The following is an 18,369-nucleotide window of genomic DNA, read 5'->3' as shown; positions in this document are numbered from 1 at the left end:
TTTGTAATAGTAGTACTGGTAGTAGTAAAATTAGCTTAAAATTTCAGCCTTTATTATATGCGTCTTAAGTATTTTACATGTATTTCTGTAACCCTCCCAACAACACAGGTGGAAGCCACAATTATCCCCCTTTGGCTGGAGCTCATGAGAGGACTTTACGATAATAAGCCTGTATTTGTACAGCAGAGTGTTGGAATCAGATGGGAAGCGTGGCGGCTGGACTAGGACCCTGGTTCTTGGCCGTGACACTTTCCTTTCTTCTGCCCCCAGACCTCCCAGGCCCCATTCTTTCTGAGTGTGGGGGAGTAGTCTTCTTCGAGTTGCCAGTAGGCCTGGTTCCCAAACCCAGGTCAGACCCTGGCCTAACAGCTCCCAGGCTCTGCCGAGGTAGCTCTGCTTCCCTCTACTCTGAGGCTTCTGTCTGGGTGGTGAACTGGGAGCTGAAGCAAGGGAGGGGATGGGAACCCCACCGATAACTCCTCAGGCCAGCCCCCCGAATCTGCCAGCAGTTCCCTACAGAGGTAAAGCCTGAGCTGGTCCTCCCCAGGACCTACCCCTCTGCAAGAAGCACCAGCTCAGACTCCCAGTCCGCTCCGAGGACAGCAGACAGGGGCGGGGCAGGGCCTAGAATGGAGTGGATGGGGCTGCAATGGCAGCTGGGGGTCAGAGCTCAGGGCTGCAGCAGAAAGCACCACGGCTTCCCCAGCTTCCCCGTCCCCTCCTCAGTCTTATCAGGCCCCCCAGCCCTAGCCCAAGCAGGACCCTCCCCCTCCCCACTTTCAAGACCAGCCCTGGTTCATCCATCCCATCCACTCTCTCCCATCCTCCCTCTTCCCATTCCCCTGGCAACCAAACCAGACTCATCAAGGAGAAGGACCTGGCAGCTGTGCAGGGAGAGACTAATAGCCCGGAAGGAAGGAGGGGCCTGGAGAGGAACAGAGGCGGCAGGGATGTGAGCCGGAGGGCGTTGGCCCATCTAGGAGGCCATACAAAGGCGGGAGGCTCCTCTGCCCTGCAGTGCAGAGGAGATGGCCAGCCAGGCAGCCGCCCTCCTTGTCGAGAGATCCAGCCCGGAGTCCCAGACCTGATTCCCCAGACGCCCAGCTCTTGTCCTCCGGGCCAGTCTTACGCAGACCTGTCCTTACTGGAGAGCCCTGGAGTCCCCGGCGGCAGCAGCCCCATAGCTCCTGGCAAGCCCAACAGGCCTCAGCACCCGGCTCCTGCAGACCGCCCACGCTGCCTCTGTCCACTCCTGAGCAGCCTGTGCCTGCGTTCTGGAAGCCATTTGACATGGAAAGGCCAGACATCAGCCTCCCCACTAACTGTGCAGTGGGGAAGGGTATGAAGGGACGCGTGGTTGTGTGTGTCTCGCGTGTGCACATAAGTATACGGTGCTATTTTGCTTCTGCATCTGTTTGTGTGCCCAGGCGTGCAGCTCTGTTCTGGGCCTTTTTCCCCTCATCCCTGAACCGCTGGGGATGGGTACCTTCTCTTTCCTCTTCTCTACTCATCCAGCCCCGCCCATTGCTGGGTACCTGCAGCTCCTCAGTACTGGAAATGGTCCATCTCTCAGGCTTGGCAGCAGATGCCGCCCCTCAGCCCCCTCCCCTTCCTACCTCAGGAATGGCCCTGGTTCCCGTAAGGCCGTGACTGTGACTGAGCAGCGGTTGGCTGGGGGAAGGGAGAAGCCAGGAAAGACAGGCAGCATACACTGGCTCACTGAGCTCGGCCTCCGGCAGGGCACAGATGTCTGGAGTGGGACCCAGAGCTGGGACCCTCCGCCCCCTCTGATGTGCCCACCTTGTTGGGGCCTGGGGTGGATTTGGGATCTGTGTCTTTAAGGGTGAGGCATCAGCAGGCAACCCCCTGGCCAAGTGTCCAGGGGAGGGGGAGGGGAAGAAGCCAGTCCATTAGCGGCAGAGCTGGCGCCAGGCAGCAACCCTGCCCAGAGCCCTGGGGATTACAGAGAGACCAGCCCGCCCTCACCCACCTCGGCTGCCTCTGCGCTCCTGTCCCCCAGATCGCCCTGGGTGTGGTGAGCCACAGCAGTTGAAAGTGGAACCTAGCCTTCAGGGGACATGTGGAGTCACAGACTCTGGGGCCTAAGCCAGGCCGATTCTCCATCACCTGGGCCACCTCCTCCCTACTCCTGTGAAGCCTGCCCCTTAACCTCCAGTCCTCCTATCCCTCCACCGTGACCAGCTCTTTCCGCCAGGGACCCCCAGTTCAAGTCAGGCCCTCCCATCCTAGGCTCTAGCTCTGGATGCTTGCTAGAAGTCACTGACCCTCACCTCCCTGCCTGTCTGTGGCCTGTGGTCGCCATCCCTGCTCCCTTCCCCGCCAGCAACAGGGGGAATCAAGTGGGCCAGGCGCCAGCACCAGGGAGCGAGGGTGCGGCACTCCCGCTGCTCCGCAGGGGTGGGGCGTCCCCCTCCCCACATAGCCCCACCGTCAGGCCAGTGGGAGGAGCAGCCCAGGCCCCCCCGCCCCGAACCCGCAGGCCTATAAATCCGCCTCACAGCGGTCTGCGGCTCCTTCCTCGCGCCCCGACCAGCTCTGCCGGCGTTGACTGCCCATCCTCGGCCACCATGAGCCACCCGTCGGGCCTCCGGTCCAGCGTCAGTTCCACCTCCTACCGCCGCACCTTCGGGCCACCGCCCTCACTGTCCCCGGGGGCCTTCTCCTATTCGTCCAGCTCCCGCTTCTCGAGCAGCCGCCTGCTGGGCTCGGCGTCCCCCGGCTCCTCCGTGCGCCTGGGCAGCTTCCGCGGTCCCCGGGCGGGCACGGGCGCCCTCCTGCGCCTGCCCTCGGAGCGCCTCGACTTCTCCATGGCCGAGGCGCTCAACCAGGAGTTCCTGGCCACGCGCAGCAACGAGAAGCAGGAGCTGCAGGAGCTCAACGACCGCTTCGCCAACTTCATCGAGAAGGTGCGCTTCCTGGAGCAGCAGAACGCGGCCCTGCGCGGGGAGCTGAACCAGGCCCGGGGCCAGGAGCCGGCGCGCGCCGACCAGCTGTGCCAGCAGGAGCTGCGAGAGCTGCGGAGGGAGCTGGAGCTGCTGGGCCGGGAGCGCGACCGGGTGCAGGTGGAGCGCGACGGGCTGGCGGAGGACCTGGCAGCGCTCAAGCAGAGGTCAGAGGGCAGGGCGGGGCGGCGACCGTCGAGGCTGCCGCCGGGAGGGAGGAGCCGCCCCTCGCCTGTCCGCCTGGGCGTGTGCCGGCAGCACCCTCGTCGGCGGGCACTCCCCCCCCCCCACCACCACTTTGCTGAGTCTCAGGGGAGGTGAGGGAGGGGGAGTTACTCTGTCTCCCCTGTGTACAAAGGGGCCCCACCCCAGCTTCCAGCCGTTTACAGAGAAAATGGGGCAAGTCCATCAGGCAGCCTGAAGACCCCTTCCTAGAGGCTGCAGTAGCAGCTCTGACCCAGATCCTGGGGGTCGCGGTCTGCAGGCTGGGCGGTGACCCCGGAGCTCAGTTTCTGCACTCTTCCCACCAGGTTGGAGGAAGAGACTCGCAAGAGGGAGGATGCGGAGCACAACCTCGTGCTTTTCCGTAAGGTGAGCTCGGTCTCCCCATCCCCACCCCTACCCACCGCCTGCATATCCAGGGTGGCATCTGTGGGCAAAGGGAGGCGACCACAAGCCCCCAGAGACAGACAGGAAGGGCCAGGCTCTTCCTCGACCTAAGCAACCCGTCCTTGCTCTCGAACCCCCACTGTCACCCCCTGTAGGACGTGGACGACGCCACCCTGTCCCGCCTGGAGCTAGAGCGCAAGATTGAATCTCTGATGGATGAGATTGAGTTCCTCAAGAAGCTGCACGAGGAGGTGGGTGGACCCAGGTGTTAGGTGCGACTTCAGAGGTTGAGGGTGGTCTCTGGAGCTGGGGGACAAGCTCACGAAGAGAGTGGCGGGTGGAGCGTTGGAAGAGAAATGAGATTGAGTAGACGCGGGCCCTCCCTCCACCCCCTCTACAGGTGGTTAGACTCACACCCCTGCGCCACCTGGTGGCAAGCAGCGGGGATGCACCCCTGAAACCTCGCCGACGACAGTACCCGCGGGGCACGGGCTGTGCAGGCCTAAGCGCGCTGCGCTCCCTGGCGCCCCCTTCTGTTCATTCAAGTGTTTCTTCTCTTTTCTGCGCGCCAACTGCGTGGCCCGCGAGGGATCTGCGCGGTGAACTCGGCATCTTGCCCTGGGCGACAGGAGCTGAGAGACCTGCAGCTGAGCGTGGAGAGCCAGCAAGTGCAGCACGTCGAGGTGGAGGCGACCGTGAAGCCCGAGCTGACAGCAGCGCTGAGGGACATCCGAGCCCAGTACGAGAGCATCGCGGCGAAGAACCTGCAGGAGGCAGAAGAGTGGTACAAGTCCAAGGTGCGGGGGCACGGGGGCGAGGGGGTTGGGAGGGCCTGGAAGGGTGGGATGTTGGGGGGAAGGACCCATCTGGTCTGCTCACGCCCGAGTTGCCACCCTCGCCGCAGTACGCGGACCTGTCCGACGCCGCCAACCGGAACCACGAGGCCCTGCGCCAGGCCAAGCAGGAGATGAATGAGTCCCGACGCCAGATCCAGAGCCTGACGTGCGAGGTGGACGGGCTTCGCGGCACGGTGAGGACCAGGCTGCGCGCCCCGGCCCCGGGGGTGGAGGACGAAGGCTGTGCTCCCCCTACTGACCCCCCTCTTCACCCGCCTCCCCAGAACGAGGCGCTGCTCAGACAGCTGCGGGAGCTGGAGGAGCAGTTTGCCCTGGAGGCCGGCGGGTACCAGGCGGGCGCCGCGCGGCTTGAGGAGGAGCTACGGCAGCTCAAGGAGGAGATGGCACGACACCTGCGAGAGTACCAGGAGCTTCTCAACGTCAAGATGGCCCTGGACATCGAGATCGCCACCTACCGGAAGCTGCTGGAGGGCGAGGAGAGCCGGTGAGGGGCGGGTGGGGCGTGGTCGGGATGGGTGGGGGTGGAGGAGAGGCGGGTGGAAGGCCAGGGTCCCCCCCCAACCTCACGCTGAGTAGCTGACCACAGGTTTCGTCCCCAGGATTTCCGTGCCAGTCCATTCCTTTGCATCCTTGAGTATAAAGACGACTGGTGAGTCTTCCGCGTCTGACTTCCAACCTGTCTGTCCCCTTGTCCATTTGTACCCTGACTGGACTCTTGATATGGCTCTGCTCAGGGATGGATTCTTGCCTGAGTCCTAGTCTGTCCTCGCCCCTGATCCTCGGGCCCTACCCCTCCCAAAGAGATATTTAGCTCAGTGAAGTCGCTCAGTCGTGTCCAACTGTTTGCGACCCCAAAGAGATATGGGGCTTGGACATCCCAAGACTCCTCCCCTCAACCTCAAATCCTGCCTTTTTCAGTACCTGAGGTGGAGCCTCCCCAGGAAACCCACAGCCGGAAGATGGTTCTGATCAGGACCATTGAGACTCGGGATGGAGAGGTGAGACAGGCCACTTGAGCCCAGGACCCCATCATTTCCCTTGAGCCCCAGCCTGGTGTAAGTAATCTTCGGGCATTTGTGGGTGAGTGATTCTTGGGGTGAGAGTGAGACAGGGAGATGGAGGTGGATGTTCAGACGGGGGCCTCAACTGGTTGAGAGGGAGGGGGTACACTTTGCCATAAAGGAGCTAGAGGGAGGGTGGTGCTGGGTGGGTTGTGCCCTTCACATGCCTCACCCCCCAGCAGGTGGTGACAGAGTCTCAGAAGGAGCAGCACAGTGAGCTGGACAAGTCTCCTCAGAGCTACTGAACTGATCAGAGCTCCCTGCCCAGCCCCAGGCCTCTGAGGCCGAATCTTAACACCAGTCCAGAATTGTCTCCTCCCCTCTGCATGCGTCCAGGGGATGGCGCCAGTCACCCCGTACCTGGCTGGTGGCCAAGCCCTACCCAGCACTGTAGCTGGGCCTCTCCCTGCCTCTCCATGCCCACATAGGCATGACCCACATGTTCCCCACTTCTAGTCCTGCTAAGGGTCTCTATGGTCCCCATTTCTTGTCCTGGTAGAAGTCTGTATGTTCCCCCCCTTTCTCATTCTGCTAAGAAGCTGAGCAACCGCAGGACGAATCTATTCCTGCCACAACCCCACGGTTAGTGGGTGGGTCGGGGTCTGAGTTTCACTTTTAAACCAAATAAAACTGTTATCAAGGGAACCCTCTTCAGTGGCGATTATTTTGTAATGTATAAATATATGGAATCACTATGTTACATACCTGAATGTAATATAATACTGTAAGTTAGTTATATTTCGGTTTTTTGAAAAATCATGGAATCGTAAAGAGAGAGAGAAAACTCCCCAGTGCGCTTGTGTTTGTGTTATGGGAGCATCCGTGCGAAGGAGGCTCAGCACTATTTTCCCCTTGCCTCAAGTAATTTCTCCTCTGACTCACTGCCTCGCATCTATGACTCCTGTCTGCCCTCCTGATTTTCCTCCTACCTCTCTGTCCATTTCTTCTCAACCTCCATTCCCCACCCACAGCCCTGAGTGACCAAAACAGAGCCCGTCATCTTGGTCTCCGCTGCCTGCAGTCATGTTCTTCCTTACGGATTCTCCATCACAGACGAAGATGCCGCCAGGACCTCCACTGCCCAAATTACAGCTCGCCTCATTTTATACCCTTTCTTCTCTTCACATGCTCCGATTCTGCTAGTTCTGCTTCATAGCTGTTTCAAGCTTGTCTGGCTCTCCCTGTCCCCACTGCCTCTCCACTGGTCCAGGCCATTCTCAGCTCTTGCCTGGGTTACATTTTCTGCCTCAGTAGCCCTTTCCCCTGGCATGGCCCTGCCACCCACACGAACCAGTTCAACGCACTTAGCAAGCAGATCAGATTCTGCTGCCATCACTCCTCCCCAGGCTTGGAATATCTGTTTCCATGCTGTCCTCCACTCCATTCCATCCTACCCTTATCTTGAAGTCAAAATCCACTTCTGAATTTAGACTGATTTTCCTCACTCAATTATAGTGCGAGGTGCAGAGAGTAAGCCAGAACTCACAGTCTGGGTAGGGGACATAGACAAATAAGCATACAGTTCAACCCTGCGATGAGTGATGTGACTGGGATAAGAAGATAGTACTGGGGAAACATGAAGAAGAGCACATCACATAATCCAGTCTTGGGGTAAGGATGGCTTCCCAAAGGAGGCAGCATCGCAATGAGCACAGGAGAACAAGCAGGAGTTACTCAGGTGGAGCAGGAAGAGGAGGGGGACTTTCGAGGCAGCTACGTAAGCCAGAAGATGAGAGAGAGGGAGTTAGGAAAGTAAAAGTGGTTCCACGTTGCTGAAGTGAAGGCCAGAGAGGAAGGAATGCTGTTGGGGTTGGGAGGACGATGAGGGCCAAGTCACTGAGGACCTTATATGACATGTTAAGGCACTGAGAATTTATTCTAAGGAAAAAGGAAAGAAAAGGATTTAATGGGTGAAGTATTTAGACCCGTATTTTAGAAAGATCACTCTGGCTGTGGGGTGCAGGAGTTAGAAGAAGACGGAAGACCAGCTCAGAAGCTGTTGCAGTGAAACATGCAAGAGATGACTGTGGGCAAAGAGGTGGATAGATTGGAGAACTGTCACCCTAAGGGGTGATTTCCAGTGTGAGAGAAAGGGAAATAGCAAAGGTGATCCGAGGTTTTGAAGGGAACAAGCAGACAGATGGTGGGACGTTTCATAGAAACAAGGAAGACTGGTGTAGGGCAATGAGGGGGCCCTAGACAGCAAAATTAGTTTTGACTCATTGAGGGTGAGGTGCTATGAAACAGCCAAGGGGAAGGGCTGGCAGGCAGTTGAGTCCACAGGTTTGGAGTTCAAGTGTGATGGAATATTTTGAGATACTGAATCTATCGGGATGCTCTTGGCTACCAGTGACAATAACCTCATTTTTTAAGAAAAAGAAATTAAACATGTATCTCGTGTAACCAGAAGCCAGAGGTAGGTGGGCTCTGAGGTTGGTTCAGTAGCTTACTCAGTTAAATCCTCTACGTATGAACTTTCAAAGATGTGAATGGGCCAGCTGTTGTACTGTACTCTGTACTTTTCCAGGTACTGTACTGTAAGATTTAATGTTTTCCTTATTTTTTGTGTTTTTCATGTATTATCTGTGTGAAAATATTAGAAACCTGTTATACTACAGTACACTACAGCTGATTGTTTTAGTTGGGTGTCTAGGCTAACTCTGTTGGACTTACAAACAAATCAGACTTAGGAATGCACTCTCTGAATGGGGCTCCTTGGTGTGTATGTAGGGGACTTACTATAAAGTCAAGGACCCAGGCTCTGTCCATGGTTCTGCTCAGCCTTCCTCCTTGGAAGGCAGTTTCATCCTTGGGATGGTTCTCTTCATGGCCCAAAGCAGGGTGCCAGCAGCTACTGGGTGATGCTTCTGTTTTCCTATCCAGTGAAGGAAAAAGAAAACCTTCCCCCCAGGTATGAGATTTAAGTCCTTTCCTTCAGGCTGTCTGGCAAGGATCACGGGTATGTCTGTCCCTAGAGCAGTAACATTCACCAGGGGAAGCCACTTACTGACTTGGGCTAATTGTCTAATATGGGATGGATGCTGAGGATTAACCACAATATCTACTGCAAAGATTGCAAGTTTCCCACCACTGTCACCCTTCACAAACATTCCTTATACCCCTTGCCTTCTCTCCTCTTCATTCAGTGGTATTTATAACATCAGAGGAGAAATATCACTGCAGAAAAGCAGACAAAAACTTTGGAATTTCAAATGTTTAGATTTTCAAGTGAGCAAAAATTCCAATTTGAAAACTTTCACATCAAAGTCTGTGGCCTGGGTTGGTACTGGATAGAAGGAAGGGTTTGTGCTGAGAAGAAGGGCCTCTCAGGTGTTCCATATGAGAGAAAAATGAAACCACTTAAGAACAGTGTATTGGGACTTCCTTGGTGGTCCAGTGGTTAAGAATCCTCCTGCCTATGCAGGGGACCTGGGTTCGATCCCTGGTCCAGGAAAATCCCACGTGCTGTGGGGCAACGTGCCCTAGAAACTGTGCTCAGCAACAAGAGAAGACACCTCAGTGAGAAACCCGTGCACTGCAAGGAAGAGTGGCCCCCACTTGCTGCGATTAGAGAGAGCCTGTGTGAAGCAACAAAGACCCAGCACAGCTGAAAATAAAATCTTAAAGAAAAGAGTGGTGTATTAAGTGAGAAAAGAAAAGGGCCTTGGGGAGATGCATAGAGGAGCAGAGGCAGTGACTCTTAAGTACTAACTGGCAGAAATGGTAGAAGGCCTTACTTAGGAAGCCACAGCAAGACAGAACTTTCAGGAGGGAATGGCCAGTCACATGGGAGGATGCTGGGGACACAGGTTAGCTAAGAGCTGGGAAATTCAGGCTTATTGTCAAGGAAGATGTTAGACCTCCTGAGGGCAGCTTCAGGCCAGGTTACCATCAGAGACAAAACTGTCAACTGAAGAGTGAATGAGAGCTGAGGGAGTGAAGAGCAGGCCACTCTCTCCCGAGGTGTTTGTTCAAAGACAAGAAACAGCTGGAGCCAGGAAAGATCTGTGTTTGAGAACTGAAATTTTGAAGAAAGGAGAAAATACACCAATAATTCTCAAACTGCAGGTCATGAAATAGTATAATAAATATTTTTGGGTCAAGTCAAATATTTTAATAAAATAAAGAGAATAGAAAACTTTAGGGTATTGTGAACGTTTTATTTTCAATGTATTTATATATGTATGTTCTAGATTTTCACGCAAAATACATTTTTTTGGATTTTGGGTGAAAAACTGAAAAAGACAAGATTTGAGTGTTTCAGTGCTGGGGAGAATTAGAAAGAATCAATTTGTCACAAGTGGACCCAGCCACCTATTGAAATGGTACAACCTCAGACTTGGCTGTGACTGAAGAATTTGAGGAAAACTCAAAATCCAATTCTAATCAAGGGATCGGATGTTAACCTCAAGAAGACAGGGCTGGGATTTGATTGCAATTAAGAAAGATCATATCGCACTGATTTTATTGTGCCCTGCTTGTTGGAAGAAGGGAGGTGGTTTTCAGGTCAGCTTGTAAGAAGGTCACCTCAAAAGTGAGGATGTGGCCACAGTTACTTAGCCGTTCCTAGAGGGCACTGGTTGTTGCAGGTGTCCTGGACCCCAGGTGGGTGCCCGCAGTGGTGGAATGATTCCTCAGGGGCCATCTGCTGCGGGTGGGAAAGGGGGTTCAGTTATCTGATTTGGGAAGAATAGAATCTAACCCAATATCTCAAGTAAAGGGGAGCTCATTGTGATGTTACACATGGGAATTAAGGGGAACAAGAACTGCAGCTGCCTGAGGTGGAGTGGGAGTCACTTCCCAGGCCCCGAGCAACATGTGTGAGACATGTGCTCTGCAGCCCCATCAGGCCTCACCGAGTGTGGCAGGTGACAGGAAGCCACCTTGGCGGCAGGAGCGCAAGGACCCCTGCCCCGCGGGCCCACTGCTTCTGTTGCTATTGTCACAGGGAGCACGTGGCCGCACCCTCTCCCTGGCTCCTGCAGACTCATAGTCTCTTCTTACTCAGGGCTTCAAGTGTCCTACAGCTGCCATGGCCTGACAGCAGTGGTGCGCTGACTTCTGGAGCTTTCTCTGGTTCTGCTCTTATCTCCTGTCACAGAAGATATTCACTTTACCAGCCTTGATAGGTTCATTGACTCTCTCCTTGCCCTCTGCAAGACACACTGAGAGATATCCAAAAGCCAATGGGCTTCCCACGTCCTGTGCACTTCTGCTCCCACGGGTAATAAACGTCGTTCAATTGATAACAAATGTCAGTTGTATTTGTTCCTAAATCTCTGACAATTATACTTGTCATAGAATCTCAGAGTTTAAGCAGATTTATTTATTTTGTTAAAAAAATTTTTGGTGTGGACTTATTTTAAAAAGTCTTTGAGCTTTCCAGATGGCTCAGTGGTAAAAGAATCTGCCTGCCAATACAGGAGAGGTTGGTTTGATCCCTGGGTGGGGAAAGATCCCCTGGTGGAGGAAATGGAAACCCACTCCAGTGTTCTTGCTTGGAAAATCCAATAGACCGAGGAGCCTAATGGGCTACAGTCCATGGGGTTGCAAAGAGTTGGACAGACTGAGCAACTAAACACATTTTAGAAGTCTTTATTGAATTTGTTACAATTTTGTTTCTGTTTTACGTTTTTTTGGCCGAGAGACATGTGGAATCTTAGCTCCCTGACCAGGTATTGAACCTGCACTGACTGCACTGGAAGGCGAAGTCTTAACCACTGGATCACTAGGGAATTCCCCAAACAAATATTTTTAAAGCCAATGAAAGAGTGTGAACAGAGCATTTTTACTTACCAGATGGCCCAGTGGCTAAGAATCTGCATTTAAATCTTGTGTCTTCTTACCAGTTTACCTTGGAAAAGATATCTGTTTGCCTCCATTTCCTCATCTGTAAAATGGAGACAATAATAATTTCCTAGGCTTGTCATGAAGATTAAATGAGATGATTTGCATAGAACTGAGTGAACTTGGCCACAGCGTAGGCAGGAGAACGAGGTGACGTGGTTCAGAGTATGGCCTCCTGAAACTGCTCGCCTCAGGAGGGACCCATCATAAATTATAACCCAGGGATCACAGTTCTAGTGATCCTTCAACAGTGTAAATGTCAAACATTTGCTTCTGTTTTCTGTTTCAAGGGGACAGCTTGAGCATGTGTTGCCCACTGATTCATACTGGGTTAATTCTTATTACTACTGTAACAAATTACCACAAACTTAGTGACTCAAAACAATAAATTTAGTATCTCACAGTGCTGTAGGTCTAAAATGGGACAGATCTGTGTTCCTGCTAGAAGCTCTAGAGAAGCCTTTTCCAGCTTATAAAAATTGACTGTCCTGTGGCTCTCTTCCATCTTCAAAGCTAGGACTCACAACTCAGTTAGCATATCTTCTCTGACCCTGATCTTCTTCTTATAAAGATCCTTGTTATTACATTGATGTACCCAGACAATCTAGAACCACTCCCCCATCTCAAAATCTTTAACTTACATCATCAAAGTTCCTTTTGCGATGCTAATATTAAGGTTGGTGCAAAAGTAGTTGAGGTTTTGCATTGTTGCACTTTGCTGTGTGACATTGGAATACATTCTTAAATAAATGCAGTTACATAGAATATGTTAATGCGCATTTCTTGCTTTATGTTTTTTGCCAGTGACACTACTTGTTGTTTATTTTATATTTATTTTAGACTATAGAAATGACGTTGGACAAAAGCAAATTGGAGCAATTTTTAAATTCGAGTTCAAAATGGATCTTAAAGCAGTAGAGACAATTTGCAACATCAACAACGCATTTAGTCTAGGAATTGCTAATGAACGTACAATGCAGTGGTGGTTCAAGAAGTTCTGCAAAGGAGATGAGAACCTTGAAGGTGAGCAATGCAGTGGCCGGCCATAGGAAGTTGACAGCAATCAGTTGAGAGAGGATCATTGAAACTGATTGTTTGGCATTTGAAACAAATTGAAAAAGTAAAAAAGCTCAATAAGTGGGTACCTGACCACAATTTTAAAAAAATCATTGTTTTGAAGTGTTGTTTTCTCTTAATCTACACAACAACAACAACAAACCATTTCTCAATTGGATTGTGACGTTCAACGAAAGTGGATTTTATATGAAAACCAGTGATGACCAGCTCAGTGGTTGGACTGGGAAGAAGCTCCAAAGTGCTTCCCAAAGCCAGACCTGCACCAGAAAAAAGGTCATGGCCACTGCTTGGTGGTCTGCTGCCTTTCTGATCCACTACAGCTTTCCGAATTCTGGCGAAACCATCGCATCTGGGAAGTATGCTCAGCAAATCGATGAGATGCGCCGAAAACTGCAACATCTGCAGCCGGCACTGGTCAACCAAACGGGCCCAATTCTTCTCCATGACAACGTCCGACTGCACATCCTACAACCAATGCTTCAAAAGTTGAATGAGTTGGGCTACGAAGTTTTGCCTTTTCCACCTTATTCACCTGACATCCTGCCAACCGACTACCACTTCTTCAAGCATCTTGACAACTTTATGCTGGGAAAACACTTCCATAACCAGCAGGAGGCAGAAAATGCTTTCCCAGAGTTCATTGAATCCCAAAGCATGGATTTTTATGCTATAATAATAAACAAACTTATTTCTTGTTGGCAAAAATGTGTTGATTGTAATAGTGCCTATTCTGATTAATAAAGATGTGTTTGAGCCTAGTTATAGTGATTTAAAATTCATGGTCCAAAACCTGTTATGTTTGTACCAACCTAATAAAACTTTCACAGGTTCTGGAAATTGGGGTTGGACACCTTTTGGGGAAGGCATTATGCTTGGCATAGCCTGCCCTCAGGCCTCCAAAGATTCATGCTTATCTCACATACAACATATATTTATCCTATTTCAAGATTTCTGAAAGTCTCAGTTACAGCAGCAACCAAAGAGCCAAATCCCCTCTAGGTCTTGCTCAGAAGTCCCAAATTTCATCGTTCAAATAATCTAAATTAGGTATGGGTGAGGGTCCAGGTATAATCTATCCTGGGAAGAAATTCCTCTTCATGTGTGGGCTTGTGAAACTAGAAAACAAGGCATTTACTCCTGAAACACAACGTGAGACAGAAACAGGATAACAGTTACAGACATTCTCACTCGGGAAGGGAGAAAATAGGGGAAAAAAAAAAAAGAAGTTTCTGAAGCAATTTGGAAATCCAGCTGGGAAAACAATATTAGGTTTTAAGGCCTGGAAATAATTATCTGTGGTCCCTGGCTCCACCTTCTGGCCGCACAGCCCTGCCTTTGGAGTAATTTCTCCTTTTCCATGTGTTTTCATCTCCTTGTTTCTTGGTTGTACAGTTTTGGCTGCGTGGGTGCAGGAGGGCCTAGAGGAGCCATCCCACGTGGAAGGTCAGGAAGGGCGGTGGTGAGGAGATACCCCTCATCCAAGGTAAGGAGCAGCGGCTGCACTTTGCTGAAGCAGCCGTGAAGAGATACATCATGCCCAAGGCAAGAGAAACCCAAGTAAGATGGTAGGTGTTGCAAGAGGGCATCAGAGGGCAGACACACTGAAACCATGCTCACAGAAAACTAGTCAATCTAATCACACTAGGACCACAGCCTTGTCTAACTCAATGAAACTAAGCCATGCCCGCGGGGCAACCTAAGACGGGCGGGTCATGGTGGAGAGGTCTGACAGAATGTGGTCCACTGGAGAAGGGAATGGCAAACCACTTCAGTATTCTTGCCTTGAGAACCCCATGAACAGTAGGAAAAGGCAAAATGATAGGATACCAAAAGAGGAACTCCCCAGGTCAGTAGGTGCCCAATGTGCTACTGGAGATCAGTGGAGAAATAACTCCAGAAAGAATGAAGGGATGGAGCCAAAGCAAAAACAGTACCCAGTTGTGGATGTGACTGGTGATAAGAAGCAAGGTCCGATGCTGTAAGAGCAATATTGCATAGGGACCTGGAATGTTAGGTCCATGAATCAAGGCAAACTGGAAGTGGTCAAACAAGAGATGGCAAGAGTGAACGTTGACATTCTAGGAATCAGCAAACTAAAATGGACTAGAATGCGTGAATTTAACTCAGATGACCATTATATCTACTACTGCGGGCAGGAATCCCTCAGAAGAAATGGAGTAGCCATCATGGTCAGCAAAAGAGTCCGAAATGCAGTATTTGGATGCAATCTCAAAATGACAGCATGATCTCTGTTCATCTCCAAGGCAAACCATTCAATATCACGGTAATCCAAGTCTATGCCCCAACCAGTAACGCTGAAGAAGCTGAAGTTGAACGGTTCTATGAAGACCTACAAGACCTTTTAGAACTAACACCCCCAAAAGATGTCCTTTTCATTATAAGGGACTGGAATGCAAAAGTAGGAAGTCAAGAAACACCTGGAGTAACAGGCAAATTTGGCCTTGGAATGCGGAATGAAGCAGGGCAAAGACTAATAGAGTTTTGCCAAGAAAATGCACTGGTCATAGCAAACACCCTCTTCCAACAACACAAGTGAAGATTCCACACATGGACATCACCAGATGGTCAACATCGAAATCAGATTGATTATATTCTTTGCAGCTAAAGATGGAGAAGCTCTATACAGTCAGCAAAAACAAGACCAGGAGCTGACTGTGGCTCAGATCATGAACTCCTTATTACCAAATTCAGACTTAAATTGAAGAAAGTAGGGGAAACTGCTAGACTAGTCAGGTATGACCTAAATCAAATCCCTTATGATTATACAGTGGATGTGAGAAATAGATTTAAGGGACTAGATCTGATAGATAGAGTGCCTGATGAACTATGGACTAAGGTTCGTGACACTGTACAGGAGACAGGGATCAAGACCATCCCCATGGAAAAGAAATGCAAAAAAGCAAAATGGCTGTCTGGGGAGGCCTTACAAATAGCTGTGAAAAGAAGAGAAGCTAAAAGCAAAGGAGAAAAGGAAAGATATAAGCACCTGAATGCAGAGTTCCAAAGAATAGCCAGAAGAGATAAGAAAGCCTTCTTCAGCAATCAATGCAAAGAAATAGAGGAAAACAACAGAATGGGAAAGACTAGAGATCTCTTCAAGAAAATTAGAGGTACCAAGGGAACATTTCATGCAAAGATGGGCTCAATAAAGGACAGAAATGGTATGGACCTAACAGAAGAGAAGATATTAAGAAGAGGTGGCAAGAATACACAGAAGAACTGTACAAAAAGATCTTCACAACCCAGATAATCACGATGGTGTGATCACTCATTTAGAGTCAGACATCCTGGAATGTGAAGTCAAGTGGGCCTTGGAAAGCATCACTATGAACAAAGCTAGTGGAGGTGATGGAATTCCAGTTGAGCTACTTCAAATCCTGAAAGATGATGCTGTGAAAGTGCTGCACTCAATATGCCAGCAAATTTGGGAAACTCAGCAGTGGCCACAGGACTGGAAAAAGTCAGTTTTCATTCCAATCCCAAAGAAAGGCAAAGCCAAAGAATGCTCAAACTACTGCACAATTGCACTAATCTCACACGCTAGTAAAGTAATGCTCAAAATTCTCCAAGCCAGGCTTCAGCAATAAGTGAACTGTGAATTTCCAGATGTTCAAGCTGGTTTTAGAAAAGGCAGAGGAGCCAGAGATCAAATTGCCAACATCTGCTGGATCATGGAAAAAGCAAGAGAGTTCCAGAAAAACATCTCTTTCTGCTTTCTTGACTATGCCAAAGCCTTTGACTGTGTGGATCACAATAAACTGTGGAAAATTCTGAGAGAGATGGGAATACCAGACCATCTGACCTGCCTCTTGAGAAACCTGTATGCAAGTCAGGAATCAACAGTTAGAACTGGACATGGAACAACAGACTGGTTCCAAATAGGAAAAGGAGTACGTCAAGGCTGTATATTGTCACCCTGCTTATTTAACTTATATGCAGAGTACATCATGAGAAACGCTGGACTGAAAGAACCACAAGCTGGAATCAAGATTGCCGGGAGAAATATCAATCACCTCAGATATGCAGATGACACCACCCTTTGACAGAAAGTGAAGAGGAACTAAAAGCCTCTTGATGAAAGTGAAAGAGGAGAGTGAAAAAGTTGGCTTAAAGCTCAACATTCAGAAAACAAAGATCATGGCATCTGGTCCCATCACTTCATGGCAAATAGATGGGGAAACAGTGTCAGACTTTATTTTTTTGGGCTCCAAAATCACTGCAGATGGTGACTGCAGCCATGAAATTAAAAGACGCTTACTCCTTGGAAGAAAAGTTATGACCAACCTAGATAGTATATTCAAAAGCAGAGACATTACTTTGCCAGCTAAGGTCCATCTAGTCAAGGCTATGGTTTTTCCTGTGGTCATGTATGGATGTGAGAGTTGGACTGTGAAGAAGGCTGAGCACCGAAGAATTGATGCTTTTGAACTGTGGTGTTGGAGAAGACTCTTGAGAGTCCCTTGGACTGCAAGGAGATCCAACCAGTCCATTCTAAAGGAGATCAGCCCTGGGATTTCTTTGGAAGGAATGATGCTAAAGCTGAAGCTCCAGTACTTTGGCCACCTCATGAGAAGAGTTGACTCACTGGAAAAAACTTTGATGCTGGGAGGGATTGGGGGCGGGAGGAGAAGGGGACGACAGAGGATGAGATGGCTGGATGGCATCACTGACTCAATGGACATGAATCTGAGTGAACTCCGGGAGTTGTTGATGGACAGGGAGGCCTGGCGTGCTGCAATTCATGGGGTCGCAGAGTCAGACATGACTGAGCGACTGAACTGAACTGAACTGACAGCTTTCTTCCATTTTGCCCTCTATCTGTCCCTTTCACTACAACCTGGCAGTGTCTCTGCTTGTGTGACATCCTTAAGAACTGTGTGGGTTTCCTGTGTATGTCTCTGGGATTTACCCTATTAGACAAAAAGAACTTTCACAAATCTTTTTGGACAATCCCAATTCTATGCTTGGTTTTTGCTCAGATGGCTAAGGAGGTTCATGAATCACATGGCTAATCTCTCCAAATGGTCCTTTGTGTGACTGAATACCTTGACTTTTGATGCTTCCTAGTAGGTAAAGAATCCATCTGCAATGCAGAAGACCCTGGTTTGATTCCTGGGTTGGGAAGATCCTCTGGAGAAGGGCTAGCCTACCCTAGCTCTTGGGCTTCCCGGGTAGCTCAGCTGGTAAAGAATGTGCAACAATGTGGGAGGCCTGGGTTCGATCCCTGGGTTGGGAAGATCCCCTGGAGAAGGGAACAGCTACCTACTCCGGTATTCTGGCCTGGAGAATCCCATGGACTGTGTAGTCCGTAGGGTCTCAGAGTCGGACACCGCTGAGTGACTTTCACTTTCACTTTCAGGCACTGACAAAAGACTGTCCAGTCACATTCTTATATATCTCCTCAGGGCACACTTTCCGGACAGTAAATGACCTAATCTTACCATCTTTTGCAATATGGGTAGGCCAAGAATTTCCCAAATACCACATTCTGATTATTTTCTTGCTTAACATTTCTTCCTTCAATTTATCTCTTCCCTTTCAGATTTTACCGTAAGCAGCAAGAAACCAGGTGCCACCTTCAACACTTAGCAAGAAAGCTAAATACCCAAGTTCATTGTTACAAATTTTGCCTTTCACATAAATTTAAGACGCAATTCTGCTAAGCATTCTCTGCCAAATAAAAAACAGTTCCTCTCTTCTGTTTTCCAATAACATGTTTCTCATTTGCTTCTGAGTCCTCAATGCCAGCAGCACCTTTAGTGTTCATATTTCCACCAACAGTCGCTTTGTGATGATTTATATATTTTCTAAAGTAATACAAATATTTTCCACAATGCTCCTTGCTTCTTTCTGAGCCCTCACTAGGAGAGTTGATATTCATATGTCTACTAACAGTCGGTTCAAAGCAAGCTAGGGCTTTCCCCCCTATTTTTA

General features: G+C 49.9%; 1 protein-coding gene across 2 annotated transcripts; it reads left to right on the top strand.

The window, feature by feature from the left end:
• Nucleotides 1-2,533: 2,533 nt before the first annotated feature.
• Nucleotides 2,534-6,135, top strand: PRPH (peripherin). 2 transcript variants are annotated; one of them, XM_027965807.2, is made up of 9 exons: nt 2,534-3,130; nt 3,494-3,554; nt 3,728-3,823; nt 4,202-4,369; nt 4,477-4,602; nt 4,693-4,913; nt 5,029-5,078; nt 5,348-5,427; nt 5,673-6,135. In XM_027965807.2, exons 1-9 carry the CDS (start codon nt 2,589-2,591, stop codon nt 5,733-5,735), a joined length of 1,407 nt encoding a protein of 468 aa, XP_027821608.1. In that variant the 5' UTR covers nt 2,534-2,588; the 3' UTR covers nt 5,736-6,135. The 2 variants fall into 2 exon arrangements, with proteins under 2 accessions (XP_027821608.1, XP_042102696.1); XM_042246762.1 differs by having other exon boundaries at nt 5,670-6,135.
• The last annotated feature ends 12,234 nt before the right edge of the window (nt 6,136-18,369 follow it).

This window comes from Ovis aries, chromosome 3 (genome assembly GCF_016772045.2).
Source record: "Ovis aries strain OAR_USU_Benz2616 breed Rambouillet chromosome 3, ARS-UI_Ramb_v3.0, whole genome shotgun sequence".
Classification (NCBI taxonomy): Eukaryota; Metazoa; Chordata; class Mammalia; order Artiodactyla; family Bovidae; genus Ovis; species Ovis aries.
Note: the sequence above shows the minus strand (reverse complement) of the source record. Positions and strands in the feature narration are given on the sequence as shown.

Coding starts and splice junctions, on each gene's coding strand:
- PRPH (XM_042246762.1), top strand. CDS start 2,589: ATGAGCCACCCGTCGGGCCTCCGGTCCAGCGTCAGTTCCACCTCCTAC. Junction 3,824..4,201: donor TCAAGAAGCTGCACGAGGAG/GTGGGTGGACCC, acceptor CCTGGGCGACAG/GAGCTGAGAGACCTGCAGCT. Junction 5,428..5,669: donor TTGAGACTCGGGATGGAGAG/GTGAGACAGGCC, acceptor CTCACCCCCCAG/CAGGTGGTGACAGAGTCTCA.